We start from the raw sequence: 21725 nt of genomic DNA on the forward strand, positions 1-21725 counted from the left end.
GTTGTCCCACGGGGGGCTCATAGTCTTAATCCCCATTTTACAGATGAGGGAACTGAGGCCCAGAGAAGTGAAGTGACTTGCCCAAAGTCACACAGCTGACAAGTGGCGGAGCGGGGATTTGAACCCGTGACCTCTGACTCCAAAGCCCGGGCTCTTTCCACTGAGCCATGCTGCTTCACGCTGCTTTTTCTTTCTCTCTTTATTTCTCTTTCTCTTTCCTTCTCTTTCTCTTTTTCTCTTTATTTCTCTTTCTCGCTCGTTCAGCGCTTAGAACAGTGCTGGGCACATAGTAAGCACTCAATAAATGCCATTATTATTATTATTTCTGTCTCCCTCTTCTTTTTCTTTCTCTATCTCCTTTTTCTCTTTTTCTTTTTTCTCTTCTCTTTCTCCCTCTACTTCTCTCTCTCTCTGTTTCTCTCTTTTTCTTTTTATTTCTCTTTCTCTTGCTCTCTTTTTCTCTTTATTTCTCTTTTTTTTGGATGGCATTTGTTAAGCGCTTACTATGTGCAAAGCACTGTTCTAAGCGCTGGGGAGATACAAGGTGATCGGGTTGTCCCACATGGGGCTCACAGTCTTCATCCCCATTTTACAGATGAGGGAACTGAGGCCCAGAGAAGTGAAGTGACTTGCCCAAAGTCACACAGCTGACAAGTGGTGGAGCGGGGATTTGAACCCGTGACCTCTGACTCCAAAGCCCGGGCTCTTTCCACTGAGCCACGCTGCTTCACGCTGCTTTTTCTTTCTCTCTTTATTTCTCTTTCTCTTTTTCTCTTTATTTCTCTTTCTCACTCTCTCTTTCAGCACTCAGAACAGTGCTTTGCACATAGTAAGCGCTCAATAAATGCCATTATTATTATTATTATTTCTGTCTCCCTTTTCCTTTCTCTCTATCACCTTTTTCTCTTTCTTTTTCTCTCTTTTTTCTCTTCTCTATTTCTCTCTTTCTGTTTCTCTCTTTATTTCTCTTTCTCTCTTGCTCTCTTCTCTTTATTTCTCTTTTTCTTTCCCTTTTTCTCTTTCTCATTTCTCTCTCTGTTTTGCTCTTTCTCTTTATTTCTTTCTCTTTCTTTTTTCTTTTTTTCTCTCTTTTTCTTTCTCTTTTCTTTTTCTCTCTCTTTTTTCTCTCTCCTTTTTCTCTTTTTTCTCTCTTTCTTTTTCTCTTTTTCACTCCCTTTCTCTCTTTCTGTCTTTTTTCTCTTTCTTCCTTTCTTCCCCACAGAGAAGTGATTTGCCCAAAGTCACACAGCTGACAAGTGGCAGCACACGGTAACAAAATACTGTGTGCTCTGCACACAGTAAGTGCTCAATAAATACGATTGATTGATTGGAATCATATCTCCTCCCCCTCTCCATCCCCCCCCACCTTCCCTTCCTCACAGCACCTGTATATATGTATATATGTTTGTACGTATTTATTACTCTATTTATTTTACTTGTACATATCTATTGTATTTATTTTATTTTGTTAATATGTTTTGTTTTGTTCTCTGTCTCCCCCTTCTAGACTGTGAGCCCACTGTTGGGTAGGGACCGTCTCTATATGTTGCCAACTTTAAATGCCTCCTGAGCCACATAGGAAGGTGAAAAAGAAACTGTTTTGGATTGAACTTTTCTCAGATATTTTTATTTCTCATATCTGGACTCATATCTCCTCCCCCTGTCCATCCCCCCGCCTTACCTCCTTCCCTTCCCCACAGCACCTGTATATATGTATACATGTTTGTATGTATTTATTACTCTATTTATTTTACTTGTACATATCTATTCTATTTATTTTATTTTGTTAATATGTTTTGTTTTGTTCTCTGTCTCCCCCTTCTACACTGTGAGCCCACTGTTGGGTAGGGACCGTCTCTATATGTTGCCAACTTGTACTTCCCAAGCGCTTAGTACAGTGCTCTGATTGACTGATTGATTGATTGGAATCAGGGTTAACGTATTTTAGAAAGTTACCCTGGTACCTGTTTTCTAAAAACAATGAATAGATTTCTGATGAAGTTCCAAGAATTATTATAGGTAGGGACTCTAAATTCTGCTAATAGCTGTGTAATTCGGATTCTTTAAAAAAATCTATTACAAAAAAGCATTCTGAGCTCTGTATCTGATGCTCGGTTCTTTTCTTTGAACACGCTAATCTGTTCTAGGTACACTTTCATTTTCAATACAAGTATCTTAATGACAATAAAATATCTTAAGAAAAAGCAATAGTATCAAACTTTAAAAGGTATTTTCTTTCCTTTCTTCCCACCACTATTGTTCCACAGAAACCGCCCTAAGGTCACTGATAACCTTTTTTTTTTTTGACAAATCCAATGGCCCCTATTCCATCCTAACCTTCCTAGACCTCTTAGCTGCCTTCCACACTATGGACAACCCCTTTCTCCTGAAAACATTATCCAGCCTAGGATATCCAACAGTACCCAGTTGATTCTATTGATTTTATTTATTTATTTATTTTACTTGTACATATCTATTCTATTTATTTTATTTTGTTAATACGTTCGGTTTTGTTTTCTGTCTCCCCCTTTTAGACCGTGAGCCCACTGTTGGGCACCTGGGAGAGTACACTATAACAATAAAGACATTCCCTGCCCACAATGAGCTTAGTCTAGAGGGGGTGTAGGGGGTGCTCAAATACCACTATTTCACTCAAGTACCATTTACACTCGTCCCCTCATTCAATCGCATTTATTGAGTGCTGTGGGCAGAGCACTGTACTAAGCACTTGGGAGTACAAGATTAAGTTGGTAGACACATTCCCTGCCCCCAGAGAGTAAGCTCTACTAGTCATCTAGACTACTAGTCTAGTCATCTACTAAAGGCCATTACTGTTGGGTAGGGACTGTCTCTATATGTTGCCAACTTGTACTTCCCAAGCGCTTAGCACAGTGCTCTGCACACAGTAAGCACTCAATAAATACGATTGATTGATTGATCATAGATCCAACATTCCCTGAATTCGCTGTTCCCATTCGGTCCCTTCTGTTGGCTTCCCTGTCTTTTGCCCATCGAATTTAACCGTTAAAACCACCGTTCCCTCTTGCCACCGTGATCCCTTCACTGCATGAGAACGCCGATCCAAATTTTCAGAGCCTTCTAGGTTCTCTTTCAGTCTTCCGACTGTCTTCTCCAATTCACTTCTCTCCAAGTTGGCCCCACTGCCGGTGTAGCGGAAATACCATTCCGGGAATCATCATCATCATCACCAATCGTATTTATTGAGCGCTTACTGTGTGCAGAGCACTGTACTAAGCGCTTGGGAAGTACAAGCTGGCAACATATAGAGACAGTCCCTACCCAACAGTGGGCTCACAGTCTAAAAGGGGGGAGACAGAGAACAAAACCAAACATACTAACAAAATAAAATAAATAGAATAGATATGTACAAGTAAAATAGAGTAATCATCATCATCATCATCATCAATTGTATTTATTGAGCACTTACTATGTGTAGAGCACTGTACTAAGCGCTTGGGAAGTACAAGTTGGCAACATATAGAGACAGTCCCTACCCAACAGTGGGCTCACAGTCTAAAAGGGGGAGACAGAGAACAAAACCAAACATACTAACAAAATAAAATAGAATAGATATGTACATGTAAAATAGAGTAATAAATATGTACAACCATATATACATATATACAGGTGCTGTGGGGAAGGGAAGGAGGTAAGATGGGGGGATGGAGAGGGGGACGAGGGGGAGAGGAAGGAAGGGGCTCAGTCTGGGAAGGCCTCCTGGAAGAGGTGAGCTCTCAGTAGGGCCTTGAAGGGAGGAAGAGAGCTAGAATCAGGAGAACCGGTGGGTCCGCGTCCCAGTTCTGCCCGTAGCTGGCTAACAATGGGGGTCCAGACTGCATATGCGCTTCGCAACGTGCCGTATTCCTGCCTCCAGAGAAGCAGCGTGGCTCAGTGGAAAGAGCCCGGGCTTTGGAGTCAGAGGTCATGGGTTCGAATCCCGACTCTGCCACATGTCTGCTGTGTGATCTTGGGCAAGTCCCTTAACTTCCCTGGGCCTCAGTTACCTCATCTGTAAAACGGGGATTAAGACTGTGAGCCCCACAGGGGACAACCTGATCACCCTGTATCCTCCCCAGCGCTTAGAATGGTGCTTTGCACATAGTAAGCACTTAGAGAAGCAGCGTGGCTCAGTGGAAAGAGCCCGGGCTTGGGAGCCAGAGGTCATGGGTTCGAATCCCGCCTCCGCCACTTGTCAGCTGTGTGACCTTGGGCAAGTCACTTCTCTGAGCCTCAGTTCCCTCATCTGTAAAATGGGGATTAAGACTGTGAGCCCCACGTGGGACAACCTGATCACCTTGTCTCCCCCCCCCCAGTGCTTAGAACAGTGCTTTGCACATAGTAAGCGCTTAACAAATGCCATTATTATTATTATTATTATTAACAAATGCCAATTATTATTATTGTTATTATTACTTGCTATTTGAACTCCGTGCCCAGTGGGAACACGGCAGCCAGAGATGAGAAGGTGAGACCTGCTGTTCATTCATTCATTCAATCGTATTTGAGTGCTTACTGGGTGCAGAGCACTGGACTAAGCGCTTGGGAAGTACAAGTTGGCAACATATAGAGACGGTCCCTACCCAACAGCGGGCTCACAGTCTAAAAGGTGGGTGTTTTTGTGGTCCTGGAGGATCAGAATTGAGGCTCATCCACCCCACTGTTGGGTAGGGACCGTCTCTATATGTTGCCAATTTGTACTTCCCAAGCGCTTAGTACAGTGCTCTGCACATAGTCAGCGCTCAATAAATACGATTGATGATGATTCCTGATGAGAGACTCCAGCATCATCATCCTCCATCTCACCCCCCTCACGGAGTCAAATGGCCCACCTTACCTCGCTTTTCGACTCCACTTAAGCTAGCACAGCGATGAGGCCATTCATTCAATCGTATTTATTGAGCGCTTACTGTGCGCAGAGCACTGTACTAAGCGCTTGGGAAGTACAAGTTGGCAACATATACAGACAGTCCCTACCCAACAGTGGGCTCACAGTCTAGAAGGGGGAGACAGAGAACGAAACAGAACATATTAACAAAATAAATAGAATAAACATGTACAAATAAGAGTAATTAATATGTACAAACATATATACATATATACACCTCCCTTGCCCTTCCCAATTTATTATTCTCTGCCTCAAAGTTAGTTTTAAACCCTCTGCCTAATCCAGAACACATATTCTTTTTAGGTGGGGAGCAGGCTAGTTGTGGGTGTCACCATTTTGGATTTTCACCACATACTGGGCTAAAAGTTCAAGACGGTTGGACGGGAAAACTTCAGGGCACACACCAGTCAAGGAAATATTGTCTTAGATGAAACTTTTCCTGCCCAAACATAAGGTCCTGATGCACACAACTCCAAATAGAAGGGATGGCTTCCTCCCAATCAATCAAATCGTATTTATTGAGCGCTTACTGTGTGCAGAGCACTGAACTAAGCACTTGGAAAGTACAATTTAGCAACATATAGAGACAGTCCCTACCCAACAGTGGGCTCACGGTCTAGAAGGCGGAGACCGAAACTAATTTTGTTTTACATTTAATTGCTCATTTATGGATGTGTCATATAACCCTTTCTGGATTGTAAACTCCTTGAAGGCAGTGACTGCACCTAGTAACTCCTTGTGCAGTTTGTTGCATCCTTTATGAATATCCTAAAATGCTCATCAATTAAGAGAGTACCAGTATGGACATTGCTTGCTAAAATGAAACGCTAAGCGGTGATGGAAAGCAAGAGTAATATTGCCGGTTACAGTTTCGTTTAAAACTCATTCTCTGGGTTTCTGAACGATATTCTACTTACTTTATTAATGTTTTGTTATCTGTCTCCCCCTTCTAGACTGTAAGCCCGCTGGGGGGTAGGTACTGTCTCTGTATGTTGCCAACTTGTACTTCCCAAGCGCTTAGTACAGTGCTCTGCACACAGTAAGTGCTCAATAAATACGATTGAGTGAATGAATGATACAAAACGTGCCTAATAATGAAAGTCAAATCTAATATTTGATCAAATCCATACTTCATGCTGCTGCCCCATACTTCATGCTGCTGCCCGGATTATCTTTGTCCAGAAACGCTCTGAGCATATTACTCCCCTCCTCAAAAATCTCCAGTGGCTACCAGTCAATCTGCGCATCAGGCAGAAACTCCTCACCCTGGGCTCCAAGGCTGTCCATCCCCTCGCCCCCTCCTACCTCACCTCCCTTCTCTCCTTCTCCAGCCCAAATAGCCCGCACCCGCCGCTCCTCTGCCGCTGATCTCCTCACCGTACCTTGCTCTCGCCTGTCCCACCATCGACCCCCGGCCCACGTCCTCCCCCGGGCCTGGAATGCCCTCCCTCTGCCCATCCGCCAAGCTCGCTCTCTTCCTCCCTTCAAGGCCCTGCTGAGAGCTCACCTCCTCCAGGAGGCCTTCCCAGACTGAGCCCCTTCCTTCCTCTCCCCCTCATCCCCCTCTCCATCCCCCACATCTTACCTCCTTCCCTTCCCCACAACACCTGTATATACGTATATATGTTTGTACATATTTATTACTCTATTATTTATTTTACTTGTACCTATCTATTCTATTTATTTTATTTTGTTGGTATGTTTGGTTTTGTTCTCTGTCTCCCCCTTTTAGACTGTGAGCCCAATGTTGGGCAGGGACTGTCTCTATATATTGCCAATTTATACTTCCCAAGTGCTTAGTACAGTGCTCTGCACACAGTAAGTGCTCAATAAATATGATTGATGATGATGATGAGAGCTCACCTCCTCCAGGAGGCCTTCCCAGACTGAGCCCCTTCCTTCCTCTCCCCCTCGTCCCCCTCTCCATCCCCCCATCTTACCTCCTTCCCTTCCCTACAGCACCTGTATATATGTATATATGTTTATACGTATTTATTACTCTATTTATCTTAATTGTGCATATCTGTTCTATTTATTTTATTTTGTTAGTATGTTTGGTTTTGTTCTCTGTCTCCCCCTTTTAGACTGTGAGCCCACTGTTGGGTAGGGACCGTCTCTATATGTTGCCAACTTGTACTTCCCAAGCGCTTAGTACAGTGCTCTGCACACAGTAAGTGCTCAATAAATACGATTGATTGATTGATTGATTAATATTGTAGAAGATTGAGTCCTGAGAAAATTGATCGCAATTTAAAATCCTTCATCTTTCATTTATAGCAAGAGTAAACTGCACAAATTCAAGTGAGTTTACGATCATTTTTATTGAAATAGCCTTGAGCTGTTGCTTCAGCTGATAACAATAACGGCCCCCAAATTGCATAATACCATTCAACATTCCCAAATTAGCAATCTGCACTGTAATACATCTGACAACATTTGATATCATACAATCATGCCAATGAGTTCTGCAAAACTAAGATCATTCAAAAGAAATTCTTTACGCATTTCATTAGAGGCTAGACAATTTCATTTCTCAAGTGCTCTTCAGTTTCACCAAGTCATTTATTAGCACATTCCACACTTCATGCTCTCAAAATAAAAAGTACCTAAAGATAACGGGTTTCTTAGCCACTGACACTAATAAACACTATCGAGGACTATAGGAATTGAAGTTTAAGATTTACAGTTTAGAAGGCAATAAATTACTGACATTTGCTGATGCGTTCCACCGAGACTAATTACACACATGAAACCTTCGAATTAAAAAAACGTCTAGGACGTTTTTAATAGGCTAGCTTTTTACATTGCAGTGCAAAAAAGTGACACCCTAACTTTTCCTGAGTTGTAGGAAATCAGTATCAATTTTCTATCACTTTCAGCAATTTAAAATAGGCTCCTTTTACACTTAGACTCGTCAAAACTGTACAATTAAAATAGGCTGCAGTTTGTAGAGAAGAAATTGTCAGGTAGCGAGCGGAGATTTGTAAAAGTAATTTAAAGTCACTCAGTTCATCTTACAGTTCTACAAAGGCTACACGGGTTTACGTATAGTAAAAAGATCGACGCCGACACGGGGTCCACGTATTGGGCTATCCAAGATATATAATATAGACCATGTCCTTTTGAAAAATATTAAGTTTGAAATATTTTGTGGCTTATTTAGTTTAACATAACAGCTTATATTACATGGTATCACATTCTTCTGTAACCATAATGCCCAGGGAGGGAGGAAAAAAGATCAAAAGGGAGCAAGGGGTGGGGGGGTCCATGTGTGTGCATTTATTTTACTATTCTATTTATTTTATTTTGTTAGTAGGTTTGGTTTTTTTCTCTGTCTCCCCCTTTTAGACTGTGAGCCCGCTATTGGGTAGGGACTGTCTCTATATGTTGCCAACTTGTACTTCCCAAGCGCTTAGTACAGTGCTCTGCACACAGTAAGCGCTCAATAAATACGATTGATGATGATGCACGTGTATGCGTGCACACATGTGCATGCGTGCATATTGAGGAGGGGAAGAGAAGAAAGCGGGGCAGCAACAACAACAAAAAAGACAAAAAACATGCATCCAGGAATGTTTTTCTTTGTGCAAGAGGAAAGAAGTTCCCATTTGGACTTTGTCTTGATCCCTATAGAGCCCGAGTTTCTACTTCAATCTTCTCCTCTGTCTGGAGCATTTCTGCTTCTACGGGGGCAACGGGAGGCCGTAGGATCACTTCTGGTCCTCCTCCGTATATGGACTGCAGAAAATTCCACGTTTCTTCGGAAATCTGCCCAGAATCAGCTCCTGACGGGGGAAAATAAACCAAAGAGGTGGTTGACTGCCGGCTTGGGAATATCTGGTGTAATAAAGTGCGTTATGACGATCTTTGCAGACGATCTCAAGCCGTGGGAGCCTGATGCTTCTATCATCTGTTATTGAGGAACCAGCCCTGAACAATGTTCCCTGGTGGGAAGGGATCGTGTCTTCTTCCTCCGGTGAACTCTACTGCCCACTTAGTAAAGGGTTCTGCACACAGTAGGTGCTCAATAAATAGGACTGTTTCATGGCTCTCCATCTGGGAAGCCGCGTGGCTCAATGGAAAGAGCACGGACTTTGGAGTCAGAGGTCATGGGTTCAAATCCCGGCTCCGCCACTTCATCATCATCAATCGTATTTATTGAGCGCTTACTATGTGCAGAGCACTGTACTAAGTGCTTGGGAAGTACAAGTTGGCAACAGCTGATAGTAGGAGAGGTTTTCTCTTCCTCTGCAGCCCACACCCCACCCTCTCACCACTCCTGCCCCTTCATCCCTCCTTAGAGACATCATCATCCTTAGAGAAGCAGTGTGGCTCAGTGGAAAGAGCATGGGCTTTGGAGTCAGAGGTCATGGGTTCAAATCCCGACTCTGCCAATTGTCAGCTGTGTGACTTTGGGCAAGTCACTTCACTTCTCTGGGCCTCAGTTACCTCATCTGTAAAATGGGGATTAAGACTGTGAGCCCCCTGTGGGACAACCTGATCACCTTGTAACCTCCCCAGTGCTTAGAACAGTGCTTTGCACATAGTAAGCGCTTAATAAATGCCATTATTATTATTAAAACACCTTGAGTTGTATGATGTAGTGGAACAGCACCAGTCTGGAAGCTGCAAGACCAGGGTTTGAATCCCAGCTCTACCATTGGCCTGTTGTGTGTGTGGGTAAGTCACTTACCTTCTCTGTACCTCAGTCTCCTCAACTCTAAAATGGGGATGATAACACCTGCCCTTCTACCTTCTTCCCTCATACGGTTATTGTGAGGGAAAAAAACAAAGGCGAGCCCTTGGAAAATAAAAACACGCTACAAAAACCACAGTGAATAGAATGTAAGCTCATCATCATCATCATCAATCGTATTTATTGAGCGCTTACTGTGTGCAGAGCACTGTACTAAGCGCTTGGGAAGTACAAGTTGGCAACATATAGAGACAGTCCCTACCCAACAGTGGGCTCACAGTCTAAAAGGGACTTGTGTAAGCTCGTTATAGGCAGGGAATGTGTCGGTTTACTGTTATACTGTTCTCTTCCAAGCACTTATTACAGTGCTCTGCACAAAGTAAGCACTCAAGGAATGAATGAATATGAGTTTGAACGAGTAAGAAGTCAAGGACAATGCAATGTTTTAGCCTTCAGGGACACAGAAAACTGGTAATGTCAACTATGAGGGGAAAGTCATATGAGGAACTATGAGGAAAAGGTTTAAGAGGGAAGGGGAGGAGTTCGGTCCGACATTACTGAGCTGGAAGTGCCTGTGGGACATCCATGGGGAGATTCATTCATTCAATCATATTTATTGAGCACTTACTGTGTGCAGAGCACTGTACTAAGCGCTTGGGAAGTACAAGTTGGCAACATATAGAGACGGTCCCTACCCAACAGTGGGCTCACAGTTTAGAAACTCAATCATATTTATTGAGCACTTACTGTGTGTAGAGCACTGTACTAAGCGCTTGGGAAGTACAAGTTGGCAACATACAGGGACGGTCCCTACCCAACAGTGGGCTCACAGTCTAGACACACAATCGTATTTATTGAGCACTTACTGTGTGCAGAGCACTGTACTAAGCGCTTGGGAAGTACAAGTTGGATGTCCTGCGGGCAAGGGGAAATGCAAGATTCCAGGTAGGGAGAGAGGTTGGGACTAGCAAGGTCAGTTTGGGGGTCTTGATCTCGACAACACATGAAGGGGTAGCGTAAACTATGGGAGGGGATGTGCTACCCAACAGAGTAGGGCAATAATCCCTTGACATTTGCATGTTTTTTGTTCTCGGTTGGTGGGATTTATACTAGAGCCTCAAGACGACAGTGGTGGCTGTCCACTAGCAGCCACTTTGACCACTAGCAGCCTTTTCAGAGCTGACGGGCCACCCCGACTCTCTCCCGAAAGCCTAATCAATCAATCAATCGTATTTATTGAGCGCTTACTGTGTGCAGAGCACTGTACTAAGCGCTTGGGAAGTACAAGTTGGCAACATATAGAGACAGTTCCTACCCAACAGTGGGCTCACAGTCTAAAAGACACCATGTTGGATAAATTTTCTAATGCTTTAAGTGTAGCTGCCAGACGCAGACGGTCTTTGTTGTTTCACTTCATTCCCGAGGGTTTCCTTTAACCAATCCGCAGTGAATACCAATACAGACATATAATCTTTAAATTATATTTATTCATATTAATGGCTGACTACCCATCTAAACTGTAAGCTTGTCATAGGCAGGGAATGTATCTGCTACCTATTGTCCTCTCCCAAGTGCTTGGTACAGTGCTCTGCACATAGTAAACACTTAATAAATACCATTTGATTGACTACTCTGAAGCAGCGTGGCTCAGTGGGAAACAGCACGGGCTTTGGAGTCAGAGGTCATGGGTTCAAATCCCGGCTCCGCCACTTGTCAGCTGTGTGACTTTGGGCAAGTCACTTCACTTCTCTGTGCTTCAGTTAATCTCATCTGTAAAATGGGGATTAAGACTATGAGCCCCAAGTGGGACAACCTCATCACCTTGTATCCCCCCAGAGCTTAGAAGAGTGCTTTGCACATAGTAAGCGCTTAATAAATGCCATTATTATTATTATTATTATTATTACTCTATAGAGTGAGAAGAGTAGGGGACCCAGAATAGACCCTTGAGGGACAGCCACAGGAAGAAAGTGAGAGGAAAGAAAATAGACTCAGCGAAGGAGATGAGGAAAGAGCACCTAGTGAGGTAGGAGGAAAACCAGAAACAAACTCTGCCAGCGAAACCGAGATCAGATGGCATTAAGGGGTGGTCCACCCTGTCAAAGGCGACTGAGAGGTCAAAGAGGATTCGCATTAGCTTCACCACTGACAAATTTTTTTACACACTGTGCATTTTTAAAACACGCAAATTCAAATGCATTTTTAATACCCAGTCTAGACACTTACCTTGTTTGAGTACAACGCTCCCACATTTTGTGGCTGCAATCTTGGAATTATCGATAGGGCCCGGAGGATCTGGGGCAACAAGGGAAACAAAAAGGATAGCATGACTTTTGAAAAGTACACGTTTTTAAACGAATTTATGAAATTGAGTTTTGAGCTCAAAATGTCTCAACTTAGGCACCAAGTCAGCCTAATGCTCACTTTCACTCCAGCCCCAAACAAGATAGGAGGAAGAAGCGAGTGGAAGCGGCTGATGCTCACACAGCACACTCCAGGAAGCTAAATGGATTGGAATAGCTCAATGGTTTCCCTACTCTCCCTCTCCCAACAAAGGGAGACAGTGACAGCTTGTAAGGAAAATCTGGTCACTCTTAGGTGTGATGAGGCTGAGGAAGGGACAAAACTAGAAAGTAAAGAAGAATGGGGGGAGGACAAGAGTGGTGTCAGAGAAGACAGGAGACCAGGAACGGACGTGATGACCAGTGGTGTGGGTGGGGGGAGAGGGTGGGGGATACCGGGGCCAGACATGGTGTCAGGGGGAAGTCCAGGGATGGAAGTGGTGTCTTAAGGGGAGACAGGTGACAGGAGTGGGGAAGAGAGAGGTAATAGCTCTTGCTGCTAGTTGTCACCATCACCCTTCATTGCTGTCTGGGCAGCACAAGTCCACGGGCCCGCTCGCTGAGCCCTCAGACGCAGCTACTATCAGACTGTGTCTGATCCCATTATCCCGTGATCTCCTCCAATGCCTAGCACCTAGCAGTTGTTCAGTTAATACCACGACTGTCTTGGAGATTTCTGGGGTGACACCGCCACCTCTTACTGGTTGCCTCAGAAGTGGCCATTTAAGCAGGAACTAGCGAAGAAGAAGCGGATCTATCAATCAGATTGAGCGCTCACTGGTACAGAGCACTGTACTAAGCATCTGAGATCAAAAGCAATAGGGAATTGGAGGGCACTATGGATGATGGGTCCCGTCTGCCAAAACGCTGAAAGCGGGACAGAGTGGAAAGTTTACATAAGCAGGATGGAACCCTAAAATATGATCACTCTAAAGGAGATACTCGGTCATTTCACAGTTTCTTTTGCGGACAGACCTCCAGACTGTAAGCTCGTTCTGGGCCAGGAACATAGGAAATGGAAATGTGTCTACCCAACTCTGTTGTATTGTATCTCCTAAGCGCTTAGTACAGTGCTCTGCACACAGTAAGCACTCAATAAATACCATTCTTGATAGATGGTTTAAGAGGGAACAGTTGCAGGCAGTTATTTCATGTCAGAGGCCAGTACGTTTTAAAGAGGGTTTTTCAAAAGAAGAATCCACTTTTCTTCTAGACTGTGAGCCCGCTGTTGGGTAGGGACCGTCTCTATATGTTGCCAACTTGTACTTCCCAAGCGCTTAGTACAGTGCTCTGCACACAGTAAGCGCTCAATAAATACGATTGAATGAATGAATGAATGTCTACCAACTCCGCTGTACTGTACTCTCCCAAGCGCTTAGTACACTGCTCTGTACACAGTAAGCACTCAATAAATACCATTCTTGATAGATGGTTTAAGAGGGAACAGTTGCAGGCAAAGTTATTCTACGTCAGTGGCCAGTACGTTTTAAAGAGGGTTTTTCAAAAGAAGAGTCCACTTTTCTTCTAGACTGTGAGCCCGCTGTTGGGTAGGGACTGTCTCTATACGTTGCCAACTTGTACTTCCCAGGCGCTTAGTACAGTGCTCTGCACACAGTAAGCACTCAATACATACGATTGAATGAATGAATGAATGTCTACCAACTCTGTTGTACTGTACTCTCCCAAGCGCTTAGTACAGTGCTCTGTACACAGTAAGCACTCAATAAAGACTACTGATTGACTGAATTTCGGATTAGTGGTTCATCTTCTTCCCTCTGGGACTCTGTTGGAGGGTAGTGGGGAGAGGAGAGGGTGAGCAGGGAGGTGCCAAAGGAATCATCATCATCATCAATCGTATTTATTGAGCGCTTACTGTGTGCAGAGCACTGTACTAAGTGCTTGGGAAGTACAAGTTGGCAACATATAGAGACAGTCCCTACCCAACAGCGGGCTCACAGTCTAAAAGGGGGAGACAGAGAACAAAACCATACTAACAAAATAAAATAAATAGAATAGATATGTACAAGTAAAATAGAGTAACAAATATGTACAAACATATATACATGTGCTGTGGGGAAGGGAAGGAGGTAAGATGGGGCCGGATGGAGAGGGGGACGAGGGGGAGAGGAAGGAGGGGGCTCAGTCTGGGAAGGCCTCCTGGAGGAGGTGAGCTCTCAGTAAGGCCTTGAAGGGAGGAAGAGAGCTAGCTTGGCGGATGGGCAGAGGGAGGGCATTCCAGGCCCAGGGGATGACGTGGGCCGGGAATGTGAAAGCCTTCTCCTTGTGACTCATTAGGATTCTGGGACTCTAGAAGCAGTGTGGCCTAGTGCAAAGAGCAAGAGCCTGGCTGTCTCCCCCTTCTAGACTGTGAGCCCACTGTTGGGTAGGAACCATCTCTATAAGTTGCCAACTTGTACTTCCCAAGCGCTTAGTACAGTGCTCTGCACACAGTAAGCACTCAATAAATATGATTGAATGAATGAATGAATGAATGAGTCAGGGAACCTTGATTCTAAACCCAGCTGCGCTACCTGCTAGGGCAAGTCACAACTTCTCTGCACCTCAGTTTCTTCACCTGTATAATGGGGATTAATTCCCTGGTCTCACTACTGGGAGCCACAGGCGGGACAGGGACTTTGTCTGACCTGATTATCTAAGTACACCAGTGCTTAGTATGGTACTTGGCACATAGCAAGTGCTTAAATACAACAGTTATTAATAATAAGAGCAGATAATTGTTGGATATACAAATATTGACTTTTTTACCTTGTAACCTCCCCAGCGCTTAGAACAGTACTTTGCACATAGTAAGCACTTAATAAATGCCATCATTATTATTATTATTATTATTAATAAGAGCAGATCATTGTTGGATTTACAAATATTGACTCTTTTCAATATTTAACTCTAATATGTTCTTCAACAGCTTCTTTATCTCTACAATGTAATATCAGAAGGGAGCGCGGGACAATTCAGGAAAGACGTCATGACCGACTGTCTTCAAAAATGAAGGTAAAATAATTATTCTATTCCCCACCCAAGAGTCACTTACCTCCATCTTTGCCCTTCACAAAACCTTCCCACTCTCTAAACCACTGCATACTGATGCAATAAAAAATGGCTGGCGATTCCTCTTCTTGGAATGCCCTGTTGAGCTGAGGAAAAAAGGAATTAGTATGCACCTCACGAGGTTCTCTACTCTGAATTTTCTATTCTTTTCCCCGGCTTCTACTGAGGCTAATTTTAAATACTCTCAATGCTCGAAGAATGGTATGACTGAAAATCTCAAAGAATATGGATGCTGAATTGAGTCAATATTAATCTATCTGAGATAGTCACAGCATCTACAAGAAGGAAGATCACTGTTTGTTTTAAAAGTTTTTGGTTCAACTCTTTCTGAGGCAGAATCTCCCAATATTGAACATTAAGCACCAACCTAACATTAACAGGGACCAATGGACAAGATTAACATCCTCCCCCATGTTGCCCTGGAAATCCTGAGTTCCAGGCCTATGTGATTAATAGAATTTCAGACTTTCCCCACCAACAAACAGGCTAGTGGCAGAGTGGGAAAAAGAGAAGGGATCATAGGGGAGTGAGAAGCAACTGTCAATTTGGGGGAATCCTGGACCAATAAACATGCAATCTCTTGGTTAAGGTGCTGTCCACACACATACAACCGATCACTTTTCAATGCTTCAGAGCTTATTGATATGAAGATATTTCTAGCAACTCCCACTTCCATTAGCTATCTAATAAGTCACATATCAATACAGTTAAGACAGGTGAAAGCCAAATTTTTTCCCGCCTGCCTTTAGGTGCCTTGAAGCCAACTGTCCACCTACTCTGACAGTGTGTATGCACTTTGGAGAAAAAAACTGCCTATTACATGGCAGTTATTGCCTATTACTAGCTTAGGATTTTAAGTCCTTTGGAAGTTTTCTCTTATTTCTTCATTACCCTTATACGTAAATTGAATAACTGGAAAGGACAATCATCCCACTCCACTTCCCAAGCTATGAATCTTTCCAGTCAATTTCTTCTAAGGACAAGCAAAAATCCTTATTCCATTTCCCGATATTGAAAAAGTATAAATACTCCCTTTTCTTCTACCATTTCACAATGATATAACATGATTTGGGTTAAGAAATCCTGACCCCTGGGGGAAAAAAAATTAGGTTTTTCATTGGTCTTTAGAAACTAGGGGAGGGGAGGCCTCTTATAATACCATATGCTTCATGTTTCTGAGCTGTTGCTTTTCTTGTAAATATCAATGACATACAGTTGGTTACATGTTGCAGGAGAGCAGTCGTAGACTATTGTAGTCTACATTGAAATTACAGTAAGATTCTGTTGATTGAATGGAGAGCTAAAGATGCACTCCAAAAATAAGCTGGGATTCAAGCATGCTGTGCCAAAGAAATTAAATACAAGGAAAGAATATGATAGCAAAGGCAAATCTTTTGCATTAGGTCAGAGATTCTGCATTAAATGCATTCTGCATTAAAGATGGTTTGAGTTATTTGTGGCACTCAAAGTATGCTGTGATGTATATGTATTCACAGGAAACGTAAGCTGATGACTATTCAAAGGGAAGCAGCGTGGCTCAGTGCAAAGAGCCCAGGCTTTGGAGTCGGAGGTAATGGGTTCAAATCCCGGCTCCACCACTTGTCAGCTGTGTGACTTTGGGCAAGTCACTTCACTTCTCTGCACCTCAGTTACCTCATCTGTAAAATGGGGATTAACACTGTGAGCCCCCTGTGGGACAACCTGATCACCTTGTATCCTCCCCAGGGCTTAGAACAGTGCTGTGCACATAGTAAGCGCTTAACAAATGCCATCATTATTGAGGCAACCTTCCATTTAGAGAAGGAATAAGCCAGCACACGCGTACAGGAATGGACTGCCCCAGCAACTCCTTCTACGGAAACTTACATCTCAAACTGCAAAGGGAAGTTGATGATATGTTTCATTGACACTGACCTATAAAGGTAAATATGACAGAGAAGGAAATACTACATCTGTCTACTGGCCAGTCTTGGTGAGGTAAGGGGCTCTTTAAAGGCTTTGTGCAAGGGAAAAGAATTCCATGGAATTTGTAATAGATACATAGTTCCAAGACCAAATGTGCACCCCTGCTCTGAAGCTTCTTTACGGTGGAAGGATGAGTAAAGTCACATAAGTCCTCTAAGTCCCTTCTTCCCACAGATGCCAGGCCAGTTTTACGGTCACCACACCATCTGTTTGAGCCCTAGCGTTTTGGCCTATGGCAGCCTCTAACTGGAGCGTTTTAAGCCCCTGCAGTTCATTTTGCTAAGGAACTGCTCTTTTGTCCATTAATTTAGAAATTTCAGATGTACTCGTTTTCACTTTTTCAATTACCTTGGGCTCAGGCATATATTTCTTTCAAAATTAATCTCACATAAGTGAATGGTCACTGGAAAAACGAAAACATCCCTACATCTGGATACAAGCTAGGAAGGCACAGTTTCTATAGGAAAAATCATTTTGATTGGAAAACGAACACTACACAACTTTTTTTTACCCGAATAAACATTTCCAATTCCGTTTTTCTTCTTTTTTCAATTTTTTCCACCTCTATTTGGCAGGTATGGCAAACATACAGATGGTTGACAGCTGGTCCTCCTCCATACCTACAAATTGAGTAAATTTCATTAAAATCACATTAAACATCACTTAGAATTGGCACTGATATTCTTACTGGCAAGCTTTCCACCTTCAAATCACTCTACTATGCTCTTGCACATTTCTTACATTTTAATTACATGTCAAATTCTATGCTTAGTGTCACCAGATACTATTATCCTTTCCTAAATTTTTTCATGCACATTCAAGACCAGATCTGGTCATGGCCACAGAGTTATTTCTGCAGGTAAACAAAAGTCCCTCAGGGGCTAAGAGATTTGTTCCACTCTAGCTACGGTTTACCTCAGCATTAGCTCTTACCAATGAACCACAATTTGTTTTACAAAGAAAAAAAAAGCATCAGAATTATTTCTGTCCTTTATTTCTTAATTACTAACCACACCTCAATCAGTCAATAGTACTTATTGAGTGCTTACTATTTGCAGAGCACTGTAAAAAAAAAATTGAATGTATAGGAATTGATACATTTTTTTCCCACATTTTACCTTTACAGCCTGCTACACTAATAGGGTGGCATGTTTTATAAGATGTTACATTAACAGGGTGGCATGTTTTATAAGCTGGTCTGTGTACAAACTGACCCTCATTGTTGTAGATAAATTCCGAATTAGGTGGTTGAAACTGATCTTTTGTTAAAATTCTGTTGACCAGATAGACTTCAGTATCTGTATGGGATGTGCAGGGTAGACTACTTTTCCATTTGTTGCATTCTTGGGAGAGTACAGTACAAAAATAAACTGACATTCCCTGCCCACAACGAGTTTACAGTCTAGAGGGTGGGGGGAGACAAACATTAATATAAATCGAGAAATTACAGATAGGTACATAAGTGCTGTGGAGCTGGGAGGGAGGAAGAACAAAGGGAGCAAGTCAGGGTGATGCAGAGGGGAGTGGGAGAAGAGGAAAGGGGGCTTGCTTAATCAGGGAAGGTCTCCTGAAGGAGATGCGCCTTCAAGAGGGTTTTCAAGTGGGGAAGAGCAATTGTCTGTCAGATTTGAGGATGGAGGACATTCCAGGCTAGAGGCAGGACATGGGCAAGGGGTCAGCAGCTAGACAGATGAGACAGAGGCACAGTGAGAAGGATGGCATTAGAGGAGCAAAATGGGCTGGGTTGGAGTAGGAGAGTGGGGAGGCGAGGTAGGAGGGGGCAAGGTGAGAGTGCTTTGAAGCCAACTGAGTGCTTTGAACGCAATGACAACTATTCCCTTTCTGCTAGTTAACTTACCTTCTGAATCAAAGCCAGAAAAGAATGTAACAAATGGAAAAGTATACTGCTCAGTACATCACATACAGATACTGAAGTCTACCTGGTCAACAGAATGTTAACAAAAGATCAGTTTCAACCACCTAATTTGGAATTTATCTACAACGATGAGGATCAGTTTGAACACAGACCAGCTTATAAAACATGCCACCCTGTTAGTGTAGCATGTTATAGAACATGCCACCCTATTAGTGTAGCAGGCTGTATAGGTAAAATGTGGGGAAAAAAAATGTATCAATTCCTATACATTCAATTTTTTTTTGCACTCATGGAATTTAGAGAGCCGAAGATGTATCCATTTCACAATTCCTAGTCCGCAGCACCCCTTTACTGCCCTTTCTGACCCAGGTTCAAGACACACTTTCCTTCAAAATCTCCTTCACTGACACTCAGATAGTAGCCCTCTATTACACACTGGTAGACACTCTTTACCAACTCAGTACTACCTCAAGCTTTCCTTCTGTAGGTCAGAGCCTCTCCTATTTGGTTCTTCTTGCCTTAACCCTCCATGCCCAAGCTTCCTTGAAGACGCTAATCGATTCTAGATCTGTGGAACTTTGTTTTAGAAAAAGACTCAAATTCCCACCCTCAAATCTTCTTTGCATACGGCAAAAACCCTTAACCTTTTCCATTTCAAGAGGCAAAACACAAAATTAGTTTTTTTCAGGTTTTTTTTTTGGACACACAAATCTTTGGTGTTTCCTATATGTGGTACATAAATTTATATGTTAAAAACCACATATGGTTAATGTTAAGAGCGAAAAAGGGTAATAAGATTTTATCAAAATGTATTTCAGTTCTGCAAATACATAAAGTCATCAGCACCCTATCTGAACATAAATTTACCCACATAATAAAAGGAATTTAACTGCTATCTGGAATACATTATTAATGGTCCTGACAGACACACAAATCTTTGGTGTTTCCTATATGTGGTACATAAATTTATATGTTAAATACCACATAAGGCTAATGTTAAGAGTGAAAAAGGGTAATAAGATTTTATCAAAATGTATTTCAGTTCTGCAAATACATAAAGTCATCAGCGTCCTACCTGAACACAAAGTTACCTACATAATAAAAGGAATTTAACTGCTATCTGCAATACATTATTAATGGTCCTCACAGACCACGTGAGGGCCTCAATCATGTGAGTACTATGCATGAAAAATGGAACTAATTAATGTCAAGTTCTCTAAAAGAGCATAGCCACTGGACCTGATCGTGGAAAAAATTACACCTGTGGATCAGTACCAGTCTTTCTGCTGGCAGGAACTCCATGAAAAGATTTTTTTTTTTCTAGGTAGAGGCTTCTCCTCTCTGACTCAAGGTTCCAGTAGGGAAAACTAACATGTTCAGAATCAAAATAGTTCCCTCCAACACTTTTTTCTCTCCCAATCCTCCCCTGTCCTCAGCCTCCAAGACCTCTTGGCCAGGGTGGGAAGGAGAGGTGCCCATTTCCCATCCTATCAACAACGGAATATGTTTCTTGAGGGCAAGGAACTTTTCTTTTTGCTCATGCTGTTCTCACTGTTTCAAGAACTTTGTCATGCGCTCTGCAGACGGTATGTTTTCAGTAACTACCACTGATTGCTTGCTTTTAAGGAGGTTGGGAGATGACAGAGGAAGAGGAAGAAATGCTCATGGGCCAAAGACTTTCCCATCTCCATTTCAGAAACCTCAGGGGACCCTTTCCCACACCAAGCCTTCAAGGCTTAATGCCAACTTTTAGTACTGTCTGGGAAAATCCGTAAGACAGGATGGCCTCGTTTATGCATATTTTAAATTCTGACTTCTAGTACACCTGTTTTTCTTCCCCTAAAACTAATAAGAGGGAAAATGAATCATTGATTTTTAATAGGATGAGATCATTGCAGCAGCATTTATTGGGTGCCCACGGTATAATGCACTGTACCACGTATTTGGGATGCATAAAATCATCAAGTGACACATACCCCCCTAAAAAGGGTTTATAGTCTAATGGATGAGACAGACATAGAATTATTTACAGACAGTTGTAGAAATAGTAGTATTTAAAATTATACCTGCTATATAAGTTATCCCAAATGTTCTGAGGCAGCATTACAACAAGGTCTTCTATATACCCAGCTTTGCATGGAGGAACACCTAAGAAAAATTAATTTGGAAGAAATTTTTTTTGGGGTCACAAAAATATTCCTTCATTCTCAAGTTTCTCAACTCACTTCGCTGTTTCTTTTGCAACAGCTTCCCCAACTAAAAAGGTCGCATGAAACTCTCATTTAACTATTTCCAGAATGTACAAAATTAAAAAAAATTCTACAGGTGATATAAAATGATTTTTTAAAAAACTTTTGGTGTTTACCATTTGTTTCCCTTAGATACACGTCCAATGTTATGAACGTGAGCAATTTTGGCAAATGCATGATTAAATAACTGATTATTAGGGGAAATCAATGGTATTTTCTAATTCCAATGAAGTTGAGAAAACGGGTGAATTAGGAAAAAGGATGGGGGGGAGGGAGAGGAGAGGAATAAATTGGAAATTTATAACTAAAATCAAGCCTCGAGCCCTCCAGAGTCACTGCAGGACTTTAGAACATCTTGTTCACAACAGTGTCTCTGCCGGCGGGAGAAACTATGGGACAAGGAACATCATCTGTTCCTTGTTCCCTTTTAGACTGTGAGCCCACTGTTGGGTAGGGCCTGTCTCTATATGTTGCCAACTTGTACTTCCCAAGCGCTTAGTACAGTGCTCTGCAGACAGTAAGCGCTCAATAAATACGATTGATTGATTGACTGATCTGCAACTAGACCGTCAAGTCACAATATGCAAATCACACGAGACTTAACAGCTATTATAGTAATGGA

At 42.6% G+C, this 21725-nt stretch overlaps 1 protein-coding gene across 2 annotated transcripts in view; it reads right to left on the reverse strand.

Annotated features, from left to right (window-relative positions):
• Positions 1 to 8346: 8346 nt before the first annotated feature.
• The window catches only part of USP33 (ubiquitin specific peptidase 33), a 97477-nt gene continuing 84098 nt past the window's right edge, over positions 8347 to 21725 (reverse strand). For both annotated transcript variants that reach the window (XM_038745200.1, XM_038745201.1), the window contains exons 20-24: positions 20921 to 21002; positions 17490 to 17598; positions 14997 to 15099; positions 11829 to 11897; positions 8347 to 8691 (exon numbers count right to left, since the gene is read on the reverse strand). In XM_038745200.1, the coding sequence (XP_038601128.1) occupies positions 8534 to 8691; positions 11829 to 11897; positions 14997 to 15099; positions 17490 to 17598; positions 20921 to 21002 (521 nt within the window). In that variant the 3' untranslated portion in view covers positions 8347 to 8533. The remainder of the gene's footprint in view (positions 8692 to 11828; positions 11898 to 14996; positions 15100 to 17489; positions 17599 to 20920; positions 21003 to 21725) is intronic.

Source organism: Tachyglossus aculeatus, chromosome 4 (assembly GCF_015852505.1).
Source record: "Tachyglossus aculeatus isolate mTacAcu1 chromosome 4, mTacAcu1.pri, whole genome shotgun sequence".
NCBI lineage: Eukaryota > Metazoa > Chordata > Mammalia > Monotremata > Tachyglossidae > Tachyglossus > Tachyglossus aculeatus.